We start from the raw sequence: 14441 nt of genomic DNA on the forward strand, positions 1-14441 counted from the left end.
TCGCAAGTTGCAGATCTATACTTTCCACATACTTGCCCAACATTCTCAATACTGAGCATGATAAGGATTATAATTCATCAATCTCTGGAGGATAACATGTTTATTTGAATCCTTATTACATTGGTTGGTTTCAGCCTAAATTGGATATGTTTTGTCTACTGATTTTAGTGGAAGCCAACCCATAGGTAATCTAGAGAACCAATGTATCATTTATTTCAGTCATCATACGCTAAATAATTAATTTCAGCAACAAGGGTATAGTCTCCAATTTCCCCAACTTTATTGATGGAGTCAATCAGCACAAAAAATAAGGCTAGTAAAAAAAAACAAAAAAACCCAAAAAGTTCCAAAAAGAGTTGAGTGGGTTGGGTTGCTTGCTAGGCTATTATTCTTTATTTATATATTATATTTATATGCCATCCATTTCCCCAATAGGCCAATTCTTTTTGTCTGTGTGTGGGTGTGCTCAGTTGGATTCCTTAGATTTTGAAAGCAGAGATTTCAATGTGCAGGAGAACAGAACTATTTGGTGACAAACCTGGCAGGATCTCATAAACAGGGATGGACGTATTGTACAATACAACAACACAATAGATTATAGAAGCTGCTACAATAAGTGTAAGGATGTGATTGTCCTTTTTACACATTTTGTTGTTCCCTTTGGACACAAAGTTGAAGATTTGTTATTTGTCATCTCACTTTTCCCTTTGAGGTTGAAAAGATTTTTCTGATGCATATATAATTTATGGAAGTATTCCAGGAAGCTGAGACCAATCAGGTTCTGACCATTAAGCAAAAGACCAGTTCACAGGTTTCCATCTTCTGCTTGGGGTTCCTATAACTTCATCATGTGAGGTAGGCTGTGGGTTTCTGAATTCATTTTAGTCCACCAAGGCAGCCATGCAACTTTCCTTGGCTACCTCCAAGCGCTAAATTACATGTCCATGAGAAAGCTAAACAAATTACAGTTCCAGTTTAAACATTCATTTGTTATAGTACAAAAAACCCCTAAAAAGGTCTTTTTGGACCATAAGAAACAAATTGACCATTTGTCTTTCAAACATTTTAGTATTACAAATGATGCTGTATGTTAAACTTAAATTACTAACTGGATAATGAACAACTAAATTGCAGTTATGGAAGCTAATGGAGCTGCAAGGTGTACAATGAGCTGCTTTGATTTGTTCTTATTGCATTTGAGGGGAAAAAAAGAGGGTAACAATTACACAATTTTATTACATTGGTTTAAATAAAAGTCATTCTGACATTAGGAAGAAAGAAAGGGAATTGGATCATTAACCCAAGTAAAAACTTTGGAAGTAGTTTAAAGTTTCAGGGGTCTCCAACCTTGGCAACTTTAAGACTTGTGGACTTCAGCTTCGCTGGCTGAGGAATTCTGAGAGTTGAAATCCAGAAGTCTTAAAGTTGCCAAGGTTGGAGACCCCTGAATTACAGAATTCATCCTTTATGGTGTATAGAACTGGAAAAACTCCAATCCCTCAGATCAGAGGCTTTTAAAAGATGTTGTTTATGATAATGGGATCTATTCAGTGATTACAAACACACAAACTATATAACTATACTTTACATGTCAGAATATTTGAGATGAAGCGGATTTCATGTACAGTGACACACTTCTGCTTATAAAAAGATAGCTTTCAACATCTGCCGTCTAGAAACACCCCGTGCACAAATTACACTGACGTGACCTGTCAAGCATGCTTTGGGAGGCTTCAAAATTCATTGCACATTATTTTCCTAGAGCAGGATTTACATAATGTGTAACCTGGGTTAAACTGCACACCAGAAATAAATGGAGCAATTCTTCTTGAGCAGAAGGAAGAATGTACTTTGAGTTCCAATTAAACACTGCTCATCTCTTTACTGCCAACTCCAGCTGCACTCCAAAAAAAAAAAAAAAAAGGCTTTCCTAAGAAATATTCTTTTTAAAAAAATTCCTCTTCCTCATCAAAAAAGCCATTTTCCAGTGCATATGCACAGTCTGCACTTGATACTGCTTGGCAGGCACCTTTATATTCCTGAATTGACTCATAAAGAGAGTAGAGTTGACACAGTAATGACATATCCAGCTGCCGGAGGCCAACCTAGTAAGAAAGAAAACACATGTTAATATTATGCTTGATTTTATCTATAAGATGTTGGCTGTCCATATTTTTTCTACCACAATGATTTTATCCTCAGAAATTTTTTTTTTAAGAAAAACAGTATGCCTGTCTATTATACAGGAAGACTGAACTACGGTATTTGGACATTTGCCAGACATTTTTGACTGGGCAAAGCCTCACTTTCTTAAATACCTTCAGATTTAACTCATTCACAACTAAAGACAGATACTCCAAACAGCAGTGAAAATCAAAGCAAGCAACTTCTTTCTAAAATTAAGCAGAGAGAAAAAAAGGCTACTTTGAAAGTCTTTAATTTAAACATAAAGAACCTAATATTTTGAGCAAAGAAAATTTTAAATGGATAAAGGAGAGTGTGTTTATTTTTTTAAAAAAAAATCCAATGAAAGGGCCTTCAAAATAGCAAAATTAGAGTAATAGACCAGACATTTGAGAGAATGATGATTAAGTGGAGTGGAATGGAATGGAATGGAATGGAATGGAATGGAATGGAATAGAATAGAATAGAATAGAATACCCTGTTTTCCTGAAAATAAGACCCAACCGGAAAATAAGCCCTAGCATGATTTTTCAGGATGCTGGTAATATAAGCCCTACCCCAAAAATAAGCCCCAGTTAAGATCGTCAGCCAGACAGAGGCATTTAGTACTATATTTCCCCCAAAATAAGACCTAACCTGAAAATAAAGCCATAATGCTCTTTTGGAGCAAAAATTAATATAAGACCCGGTCTTATTTTGGGGGAAACACGGTAGAATAGAATAACTTTATTGGCCAAGTGTGATTAGACACACAAGGAATTGCAAAAGCTCTCAGTGTAAGTGACAGTAAGTAACTGGTAGATTTTATCAAAGAAAGTAATAATATGAGCAAAATTGCAATTGTAACTATGGAAAGCTAAGACTAAAGTACTAAAGACAGAGAAAAGCAAAATGGGGAGGGGGGGGAAGAAACCTGCCTTTTACTTTTACAAAAGTAATCGACTTACTTTCTCATAAAGGCAACTACAAGAAAAGCTGTCAATTTAGGAGAAAGATGGGGAAGGTTCACTAGAGCAATTTACAGATGAGGACATTTAACCAGATTTATTGCAGAAAATGTTTTGAGGAAATTGGCAAGAAGATTGTTGTAATGGTTGCAAATGGTTTGGATGCTTTTAAAAAAAGGAAGAAGAATTTGGAGGAATAAAAAAAATGCAAAAGAAGTTAAGAAGATTGTAGAATCTTTGGGGACATGCCTAGAGAATTAAATTATTGATAAAATGGAAGTTTGGGAAAGTAAGGCATAAGTTATAAATAAAGAGACGGAAAAGGATTTGGCATTATTGGAGAGAACTGAGACAAAAATAACTTTATTTAAAATTTAGAGCAATTCCAGAAGGCCATGGAGAAGATATTAGTAAAAAGATTGTTAAATTGGTCTAACTTCCAGGCTTGGGAGGAAGATAACATTAACACAGAGACTGATAAAGTTTGTGTCAGCGTTCCAGAAAACCCCTCCTGCAGAAAAGACTCCGAAGCCAACATCTGTCAAAGTTCTTTTACTAGCATAGGTAAACTGGCACAGTTGGATGAAAACTGAAACTGGGGATTCTGGTTCCTCCCTCAGTAATACAAACTCCAAGATCTCCACCCTCATGACCCCTCTGCTGGTCACATGTTCCAATCCTCAACCATCCCATGTCGAAGCATCACTCCAGCCACTCCTTCTCCAGATGCGAACCTAGCCTGACCTTGACTGGCAGGAAGAATGTTGTTTTGTCTAATCATCCCTTGTACTACCACCCTCCTCCCCTCCTTTCCCACAGAGGCGAAAGTGGCAGCGTGTGGAAGCCTTCAGCCTAGTATGGCTTCCAAAGCTGACAGTTTGTAAGATTAATAAAAGTTTTGCAAAATTATAAATTGTTCCAAGGGACATCCTTGGGCACTCGGCCAGGAATAAGACCAGAGATCACGTTTTACAGCAATATTTTAATACCATATTGCAAATTGATAATACAAATGAAACAGTACTTAAGAAAATTCCAGTAAGAATACTATGTAAGTGAAAAGATTATTTTTCTAAACAGAAGAACATTCCAATTAGATGAGATAAATTGAAAGGGATGGTTTTTACTTTTATAGACAAAGATTCAGACTGAACTTTATGCAGAAAGCAAGAGATGATTTTGGAAAAAACTACAGGGAGCCTGTTTGGTCTAATGTGATTAAGGCATCAGGCTAAAAACTGAGACATTGAGTTCTAGTTCTGCTTTATCCATGAAACCCAACTTGGTGACTTTGGGCCAGTCATTCTCTCTCAGCCCACCCAGCTCACCTCACCTCACCAGGTGGTTGTTATGGGGAAAATAGAAGGAAGGAATATTAGATATGTTCACCACCTTGAATTATTTATAAAAATAATAAAGGCAGGATTAAAATAAATAAGAACTGGAGGAAATACAAATGAAAGTGACCATGACAGATAAAATCCAATCCATTTTTCATTAAATCAGCACAAGTAGCAAATCTAATCCAATTTAGCTTGATCCTTAAAGAACATTTAGATTGATAAAGTGGCTCTCTACAATGTTGGTTTATGTTCCAATTATTAAACTATTTCTCACATTTAGATGATTTCACAGGCCAGATGAGGACTAGCTGCCTTTTAAAAAAAAAGAATTTAGGAAGAACATGGCCTGAATCTTTTGACCATTTCCATGCTGGAAATTTAATAATTTAAGAAAATGCAGGGTATAACTGAAGTCTGTTGCATTTATAGTCTTTAGATACAAGTCTGACTTGCATGTTACTTTGCTCCTTACTGTCTGCAGAGAAATTACCTCAATGAAGGACTGTGCATGTGAAAGGAAGAAGTAGATCTTATCTAAAGTATAGCATGAATATTTCTTTTGCTTGAGCAGGGGGTTGGACTAGAAGACCTCCAAGGTCCCATCCAACTCTGTTATTCTGTAACATAAGATCACCATGAATTCCAGAGCTGCCATAGCTTAGGTGATATATATTATTCTTAACTGTGTGTTTTTTACCTGTATCCCACAAAGACTCTTTTAACTATTCTAAAAATCAGCTTATGAAATGAACGGTAATAAGAGGAAAGATAAGGGAGAATATATTCCATTCTCTCCTACCTTTTAGGCAATTGCTCATCTTTGCAAACTTCTGAAGCAAAGAGGAAGAAAACAGAATATTTCTCTGTTGCATTTAAATTTACACACTACAAATTCCAAGATTATTTTACTTGCAAACCTCCCCCCCCCCAATAAAGCAGTGTTATACTACTTCCAGGTTATTACCACTGTTTTCCTGCTTTTAGGTGGACCAAAATATGACTTCATTTGTTAATCAAAATAAATAATTACAAGGCAATGTTAAAATTAACTTGAATGTCTAGTCTTGATGTAGTAAAACTTATTATAATATAGACAGGTATCCATTAGGCAAAGCAAAGAGAAAATGTATCCCAGTAAACAAGATTCTGAAGAAAGTCTATTTGCATGCTATATGATATGCCCACTATAGTAATATAGTAATAGTAGCAATAACATCACAAACTTCCCCAGCTGTCCACTAAAATCAGGACAATGCTATGAGGAAAAGAATGCTTAGCTTTTTTTTCATAGCACATCTCAGTCTCCTCCTTTTTTGAAGGCTTATTAAAAATGACTGTTTTGGGGGTAATTTGCATCTGAGCAAATAGCTTCAGTGACTGCATTGAGGAGAAGGAATAGAAAACACAAATATTTGTTTTTGGCTTTAATTGCTGCCAGTTAAAGATATTATCTCCAGCACAATGTAAAACTCTGTTGAGTAAATATATCTTCAATGAGAGATAGGCAATTTATTTATTCCAGTTGTTTTGGATTGCAATTTCCAGAGTATCTGACTATTGACTAAGGTATTTGTAGCACAAAACAATTGGCTGATACAAGTTGCTTTTTGTTATTCAGTCATTGTATAACTTTAGCTCTTCAAACTTTTGTATGGTCATGCTTGGGTCATCAGAGATAACATCTGGCCACCTTATCTGCTGTCAGCTTCTTCAAAGGATCTGATTTTTCCGAGCAAATGAATCTTCTCCAAATACTCTTGCATTTACATTAAGTGTTCAAAGTATGTAAGCTTTAGTCTCATTATTAGTGTTTGTGTTCTGCAGTCTAACTTAAGTTCATCTAGGATTGGATGATTTTTCTTCTTCTTGCAGCTATCAGCTACCTTATCTTCCCCACAATGCATAGTCCTCAATTTACCTTTATTCAGACTTTCTAATGATCCCACTTTCACAACTGAATGTTAATGCTGTAGCCCTGACAAAATATACTTTTGAAGTCAGGATTCTTTACACTTCAATATTTTTCCAGATTTATCATAGTCTTTATGACAATGCTAAATGAGGGGGGACTTACAATCAGTCGTAGAAGTTGCGGTCATCGCAGTGTTCCCACAATCACAATTTGGACCCTTGACAACTGTCTTACAATTACAACAACTGCAGTGTTCTTTGGTCACCTGATCACCATTTCTGGCCTTCCCTGCCAGCTCCCCACAAGCAGAGTCAATGGGGAAGCGGGCAAGAGGTTGCAAGTCACTCCCCATTCCCACTGCTTTTTCTTCCAAGGAACTGCTGGGTGGCACAGGGATCTTATGTTCTGCAGTGTCTACTCACAGCGCCCACATGCCCGCACTCTGTAGCACTCACCTGTGGCTCTTGCCTAACTCCTCACAGCTTTGCCCAACAGCCTGCATGCTTGGAGCAATTTTGGTATCGCTTCCCATGTTGTGGCCATGTGAGGTGCTTGCTTAATGATCTACAATCCTCACTTAACAATGGCAACAAGGACTGCCGAGATTGCTGTTGATAAGCAATGTGGCCATGTGTCATCGCACTTTAGGATTGCATCATTTAGTGACAGAAATTCCAGTCCCAATTGCATCATAACCTGAGCACTATCTGTATTCTATCTTAAATGTGTTTCCTGATCATCTTTAATAGGCAATTTACCAAGTGCACAAGTGCTCTTGTGGATACTCTTAACAACATGGTAAATTCAGCCACCTCAATTGCCAATTAAAAATTATCAGGAATCACGGTTAGAATAGAATCTACAGAAATAAAAATCTTAAATAAAACAGACATATTTTTGCAACTCTCTTTCGTTTTCCATTATTCACTGGATATTAGCAATGCGATCTCAGTTGCCTATTTTGAATCCATTGTGTACATCTGGCAGTTGTCATTCTCTGTATGGTTAAAGTCTAGATGGCAACACCTCATGTACAGTACTGTCTTACTAGTATTGATATGTGCAGTATTAAATAGAGCATTATTTAGCACTGATCTTTTTATATATTGGAATATAAATTATCTTTTCCAGTTATTGCTGTTTTGGTTATCTGTTTAAAAACCACAGATAGTACAAACTCCATCATCTTATATATAGTTTGATTCATCTTCAGTATCAGATGAATTTCAGTCTATAAATATTTGGGCACTCTGTCAAATCTGCAGGTGGTCCTTGACTTAACGATCACAATTGGAACCAGAATTTCTGTTGCTAAGCAAGACAGTTGCCAAGCGGTCGTGCACAATTTTATGACCTTTTGCCACAGTTATTAAGCAAATCACTGCAGTCGTTAAGTGAGTCACATGGTCTTTAAGCAAATCCAGCTTCCCCCACTGATTAGGCTATTGGAGGTTGACTGAAAAATTCAGTTAGTGACTGGGACCCTGGGATGCCACAACCATCATAAATACATGCTGGTTGCCAAGGGCCTCAAGTTTGATCATATGACCCTGAGGTGCTGCAACAGTTGTAATTGTAAGGACTGGTCATAAGTCACTTTTTTTAGTGCCACTTCAAACAATCACTAAACACTGTAAATTGAGGACTACCTGTAATCCATTCACATCGTTCTTCATCTTCACCGCATATTGCTGAGGGTGTATTCTTGATTGGTGGATTTATTTGTTTTTGTATAAATTTGGAAGGAGGACTTCATGATCTTAAGCTCTAGAATAGAGTTTCCCCACCTTTGCTTGCACAAACCCCATTTCCCCCAAAATAAGACATCACCTGATAATAAGCCAAATAGGGCTTTTGAATGCATGGCAATAAAGCCAAGTGCTTATTTCAGGGTTCAAAAAAACATAACACAGGTTCTTATTTTTGGGGAAACAGTACATAAATCAATTTTGCTATTGTCTATCGTAGAATTGTATTTTCAATTTTTGAAAGAAGGCTTTAAACTTTGAATTTTTATTGAATTTTCCTAGTAGCACTCTGTCAGTGTCTCACTTCAGTTTGTACTGTACATCAAGGCAAATTTTCCCACCCAAGAGGAATTTTAACTCCTTTTCTCTAAGTGGGAAAAGAAGAAAATTAGCACTTTCTCAAGAAAAATGTAAATATTGCCTTTAGTCATGCTAACACTTGGTCACAATACAAAAGTGATTTGACATTGTCACCATTTTGCCTTTACTTCACACATTGTCTAAATGCGTAAAAATATTCTGGTGGCCTCCTATCCAAAAACAAACCATGCCTGATCTTGCTTAGCTGTTTTAGAGGTAAACCTAGATCTTCTAGGTGCTCCCATCTGCTTAGTAAGTGGTATCCCAGTGTACAACAAGAGAAAACTTCATTTCTTGAAATCAGAAGGAATATGATTTGATTATTCTGATTTTCACGGTAATACATTTTACTGAAAGGCCTAAACATGTGTGAACTGTAGTTCACTTCACCTGAAGCATGTAGTATTAAACTGAGGTAACATCACTGACATATTTCTCCTCCTACAATGCATTCTCCCTAGGGCAGAGGCCCCCAATCTTTTGGGCACCAGGGAACGGTTCGGTGAAGAAAGATTCTTCTAGAGACCAGAGGGAGGGCTTTGCATGCTGCCTGCATCCCACGGATGGGGCTTTGCTTGTTTGTGCGGCCCAGTTGCTGACATACCATGGACGGTGCAGGTCTACGGACCGGGGGTTGGGGACCCCTGCCTCGGGGACTTATAATTCTTGTACATGTGACTTTTGGTGGCATTCAGATTTTGGACAAGATCTGAACTTGAGATGTTGGATAAGATCTGAGCTTTTTATATATTAAAACACACACTAGGCCACGTACATTCATACACATGTATAGGGACACAGTGGCTAAGAAGCTGAGCTTGTCAGTCAAAAGATCGGCAGTTCAGTGGTTCAAATCCCTAGTGCCGCGTAATAGGGTGAGCTCCAGTTACTTGTCCCAGCTTCTGCCAACCTAGCAGTTCAAAAGCACGTAAAAAATGCAAGTAGAAAAATAGGGTCCACCTTTGGTGGGAAGGTAACAGCGTTCAGTGCGCCTTTGGCGTTTAGTCATGTCGGCCACATGACCATGGAGACGTCTTCGGACAGCGCTGGCTCTTTGGCTTTGAAATGGAGATGAGCACTGCCCCCTAGAGTCAGGAATGAATAGCACATGTGCGAGGGAAACCTTTACGTTTAGGGCACATAATTTACAGGTTTTACAATCTTATATAAAAAATGATTGTTTACTTATTAGCTATCTCATATGAAGTAGCCATCATGTATCATGGAATATCTGCTCTGGGGCTGAGTTTTAGGTTGTCTTCTCCCACTTTTTTCTTGTACCCCTCAAGATATGAGTGCCATAATTCTGAAATTCCTCATAATGGGACTTGATTGTCCCAACTCCAGTTTCTTTTTTTCTCTCTTCCATCTTAGTGACCTTTCCTGCTGAGTTATTAAGAGAAATCAGAGAGTTCGGTGTTGTTGTTGTTTTTATCAAACCAGAGTTAGAATTGGCCTGTGTTCCAAGTTCCCTGCCATATAAAAAAGATATTTCCTTCTTGGAAGGCACTGGATGTGATCTTTCACCCATGAAATGTCATAGGATCTTCATGCACACCATTTCTCAAGTGAGACTAGGTTATCACCTGGAAATGCCCATCCTTTCTGTCCTGTATAGTTTTCCTGTTTCAAAGCTAGTTGGCAGCAGACCAACTAGCTGTGGGTATGATATAAGGGCGATGCAGCCCAGATTCACACTTGTAGGGATCCCATGGTACCATCAGCTTCTGCTGGTCGTAAAGCTGGTCTATATCAATTACTGTCTGAGTATACAAGTAGTGTGAAGTCTAAGGCATATTTCTCCTATTATTGAAATTGAAATTGAAGAAGTCTCTAGTACTTTGACCATGACTGGCGAGTTTTGACAGATTTGCTATGAGGGTGGATTTTACTAGGGAGAAAGTATGTATTAGTTCTGCCACTTCTTTCATTCCACTACATCATGATGTGTTCAGATTATATTTCCAGAAGCTTCCATTTCGGGGCTGACAGCACCACGCCACAAATATTACAAAGAGAAAATGCCTTTTAATCACATTTTGAGCTAGCTAGATTTAAAATGATAATGAATGGTGCATATTTATGTAGGGACATATATCAGTCTATGGGAGGGAGTAGTAATGACTAAGAAAGAAAACTGCTTAATCAGAGGTGTGCCAGGCAGGAATAAATCACTGTTGCCTTTAGGAATTTCATGTCATAGATCCAACACAAAGGCTGTAAGTACAGGTACCTAATAATTAAATCCTATTTCACTTCACTGTAAGAGGAAAACTTGTTTACTTTGGAACTTCCCTTTTGTTAAAGCCACAAATTTAAAACACAGAAAATGTTTTAGACTAGAATGTTGAAGGTTTTATTTCATGACAATAGAACAATTCATTGTTATTGAGGTTCAATTTCAGCCAAACGGAAAAGCAGGGTTGTGATTCAGAATTAAATCAATTAGCCCTGTCTTCCACCACGTCTTAGCTTTGAAATATGGCATACTCCTTAATATTTTAGTCTGTAAACTGACTGCTTGTTTGAAAACCAATGTTAATTTACAGCTGTCAGGAGTCGGCATTCAGCCCAGGGACCATTCCTGCATAAAGCCAATACACCACACTTCAAAAGACAGAATCAAAGATGTCCATGAAGTCACATTCCATTTTCCAAAGCAAAATAAAATAATTCTAATTCAAAATCTGAAGACAGGAAAGGCAGATTGCCTATGCACAATAAGAAACTAACACCACTGAGGAAGAAGACAGGATGAAAAATGAATTCCAATTGGAACAGAATAGAGAAACTGATAGATAAACATTACATTCCTTTGTTTTAGGAGGAAAAAAGCTTTCAAATTTCCTATTTAGTTTCCTGTTTCCTATTTAGAAAAAAGAGTGAATGTTGGAGAATGGGAGAAGAAAACAACAGGGAGTCAAAATGAAAGGATGTCTTGTCCAAACATCTTTTACATGACAACAGAAACCTAAGATTTTCCATCCTGCTGAGATTCTTGCATTAGGTTTTTACTTTCTTTGAACTCTAGGCAGAACACTACATTCACTATCCCTGGTTTGTTTTTAGAGGTGATAATAACTACCTAAGTAACTACCACAGGCTAGAGAATAGTACAACCAGTTCCACAGACTCAAGGAGCCTTTGGCTTGCGTTTTTCCAACAGCAGCTTCTGTTCTCCTGCCAAGACTCTTATATCTCTGAAGGGTGATTTGTTAAAATAATTTCTGATGGGATATTCAAGTTAATTTAGCGTGTTCTTTTTTAACTTCACAGAACAATTAAACTCCTTCTGTACAGCCAAGTAATTTTCCAAGTCTGACCCTAATTGTTAATGTTGTTTAAGTAACTTTTGCTTAAACTTTTCAAAAGTTTAGAGTCTTTGTTTCTTGATCTAAAGCAGCATTTTTTTAGCTGTAGCAACTTTAAAATGGGTGGATGGTCAACTCCCACAATTCTCCAGCCAGGAATTGACTGCTCTAAAGCAGTTTATAATCATTTCCATCTTAGAGGTGAGGAAAAAAAGAAGTAAAAGGAAAGCCTATCACATCCAAGATTAACACAAACAAGCTCAACAAATTTGATTTAAAAGAACCAGTTTGGTCTAGTGATTAAAGCACCAGGCTAAAAACCAAGAACCTAGTTTCTTGGTTCTATTGCAGTCTTAGCCATGAAAGCCAGCTGGGTAACTTGGGGCCAATTACCAGTACTCTCTCTCAGCCTGGAGAGAATTACTCACAGGGTTGTTTGGGGGTGGGGGGGAATGGGAGAAGAAAGGGGTAGTAGATGTATTTGACATCTTGAGTTATTTATAATAATAAAGGCAGGATTACAAAAGGATCTTAAATTTTTAGAAGACAGCAAAGTAATAATAATGTAACCCTGCTGGAGAAGAATCTCCACAACCAGGGCATTGTTTAGCTTAATTAAATTATTTCGATAGAAAATAGAGGGCTGGCTATTGTTAAAACCCATCAAGTATTTATATCCTGTAATGCATTTCAAGAATGAAAGGGCTCCATCTACTTTCTGAGTAAATTCTGAAGCAGCCTGTCTTGTAATATATCTACCTCCCTTCCCCGCACTCTTGTGCCAAGGTAAACTCGAAGAAACGTGACTGGAGCTTGCAACGTCCCACCTCTTCTCTTTTTTCACTGCTATGCTGCCCAATATGCAAACTGCAGCATTATTAAACGGGGAGGGTTTTCCTAGCTAGCCTGACTTTTAAAATTTCAGGAAGCATCTCACATTCAGAGAATCTGCGCCTTGAAACTCCCACAAAAGTTTCCAAGAAACCACCCTTCTGGCTTTGAAGATCGAAAAAGGCAATTTTCCAGGAATATATCATCAGAGCGCCCCGGGGCTGGAGAATATATCGCTTCTAACGTGTCAGATACACGCTTGAGGTGTAGCGACTGTGTTGGGTTTTATTTAAAAAAAAAAGTTTTGGGAGACGAGTTGCAACCGACTTGTTTATTCGGCCACGCGTTTCGTGCCGGCGACACTTTCCACGGAGCAGCAAACGAGGTGCCAGCCGCGAATATCCAGGGCTGCCCTCACGGGAGCCGTCCGGGGAAAAAAAAGAGGCTGAATTGCCCTGATTTTTCTTCTCCTCGATTCTCACTCGCTTAAAACCCAAGGCTGGCATTGCCTTCGGTGTGTGTGTGTGTGTGTGATAAATTAAACCCTGGCACGAGTTTCGGTGCACAGCATTTCGTGAAAGCACACGCAGAGGGGAGAGAGGGGGGAAAAAATCCAAAAATGTTCCAAGGACACATTTTTTTTCTGGCCCAGGAATGCGCCGCTTCTTCGCGGCGGTGCGCCCCAGCAGCTCCCGGGGCGGTCTTGGCAGCCGCCGCCGCCGCCCGCCTACTCACCATCTCTTTACGGAGCAGGGCCAAGGCGGCGTCGAGGTTAGGGGGCTTCGGAGGGCGAGGAGATCCTCGCCCCCCTCCGCCGCCGCCGCCGCTACCTCTCCGGCTCAGCTCGTCCTGAATGCGAGACTTCTGCGCGTAGAGCCGCTCCAGGTCCCTCCAGCGCCCCCCGGCTCCGCCAGGGGCGCCTCCGCTGGAAGAAGAATTCAATAAGCCGCTCAGGCTTTTGGGCAGCGGAGGCAGCCCCGACCCGCCGCTGTCGATGCTCCAAGGCAGCCCCGACGCGCTCATGGTGCTCGGAGGAAACGTCGGCTCCAAGGCAAGCCGACTTAATCCGCGGCGACAAAACAACACCGCGCCGCCTCTCCTCCAGCCTGCATTGAGAAAAGCCTCTTTCTGTCCGGCTCGGGCCCGCCCCCTTTGGCCGGCCTCGCCTCAGCCCGCCCCGCCCTCTCCGGGCCTTTGCTTTCAGGACCGGCCCTGAAAGGAAACGAAGAGCGAGCGGGAAGGAGGAGCGGCCGAAATGGAAGGCGTTATCTGGTACCGCTCAGCTGTCCTCTTGCGGGTTCCACCCAGCAAAGTCAGAGAGGCAGCGGGTGGTTCAAAGAGCTGAAACAAGATAGCCGGTAGTCCTCGACTTACGGCCACAACGGAGCCCAAAATTTATGTTAAGTACCATAAGAAATTGTTGAGTGAGTGTTGTCCCGTTTTATGACATTTCTGGCCACAGTTGTTAAGTGAGTCGCTGCAACTGATAAGTTAGTAACCCGGTTGTGAAGGGAATCTGGCTTCCCCATTGGCTTTGCTTGTCAGAAGGTTGCAAAAAAAGTGATCGCGTGACCTTGCAACGGTCATAAGTATGAACCAGTGGCCAAGCATCTGAACTTTGATCACGTGATCATGGGGATGCTGCAAAGGTTGCAACTGTGAAAAACGGTCATAAATCATGTTTTTCAGTTCCGTTGTAACTTTAAACAGTCACTAAATGAACTGTTGAAAGTCGAGGGCTACCTTCCAGTTGGTGTCGACTCTTTAGCGACCGTGTAGCAGTAGTGGGTTGCTACCAGTTCGGT

The 14441-nt window shown here is 39.6% G+C and overlaps 1 protein-coding gene across 1 annotated transcript; it reads right to left on the minus strand.

The window, feature by feature from the left end:
- Positions 1–83: 83 nt before the first annotated feature.
- FAM89A (family with sequence similarity 89 member A) lies at positions 84–13889 on the minus strand. The gene is made up of 2 exons (XM_058167040.1): positions 13372–13889; positions 84–2105 (listed from the first exon to the last, which is right to left on the minus strand). Exons 1-2 carry the CDS (start codon positions 13657–13659, stop codon positions 1947–1949), a joined length of 447 nt encoding a protein of 148 aa, XP_058023023.1. The 5' UTR covers positions 13660–13889; the 3' UTR covers positions 84–1946.
- Positions 13890–14441: the final 552 nt, after the last annotated feature.

Source organism: Ahaetulla prasina, chromosome 1 (assembly GCF_028640845.1).
Source record: "Ahaetulla prasina isolate Xishuangbanna chromosome 1, ASM2864084v1, whole genome shotgun sequence".
NCBI classification, from domain to species: Eukaryota; Metazoa; Chordata; class Lepidosauria; order Squamata; family Colubridae; genus Ahaetulla; species Ahaetulla prasina.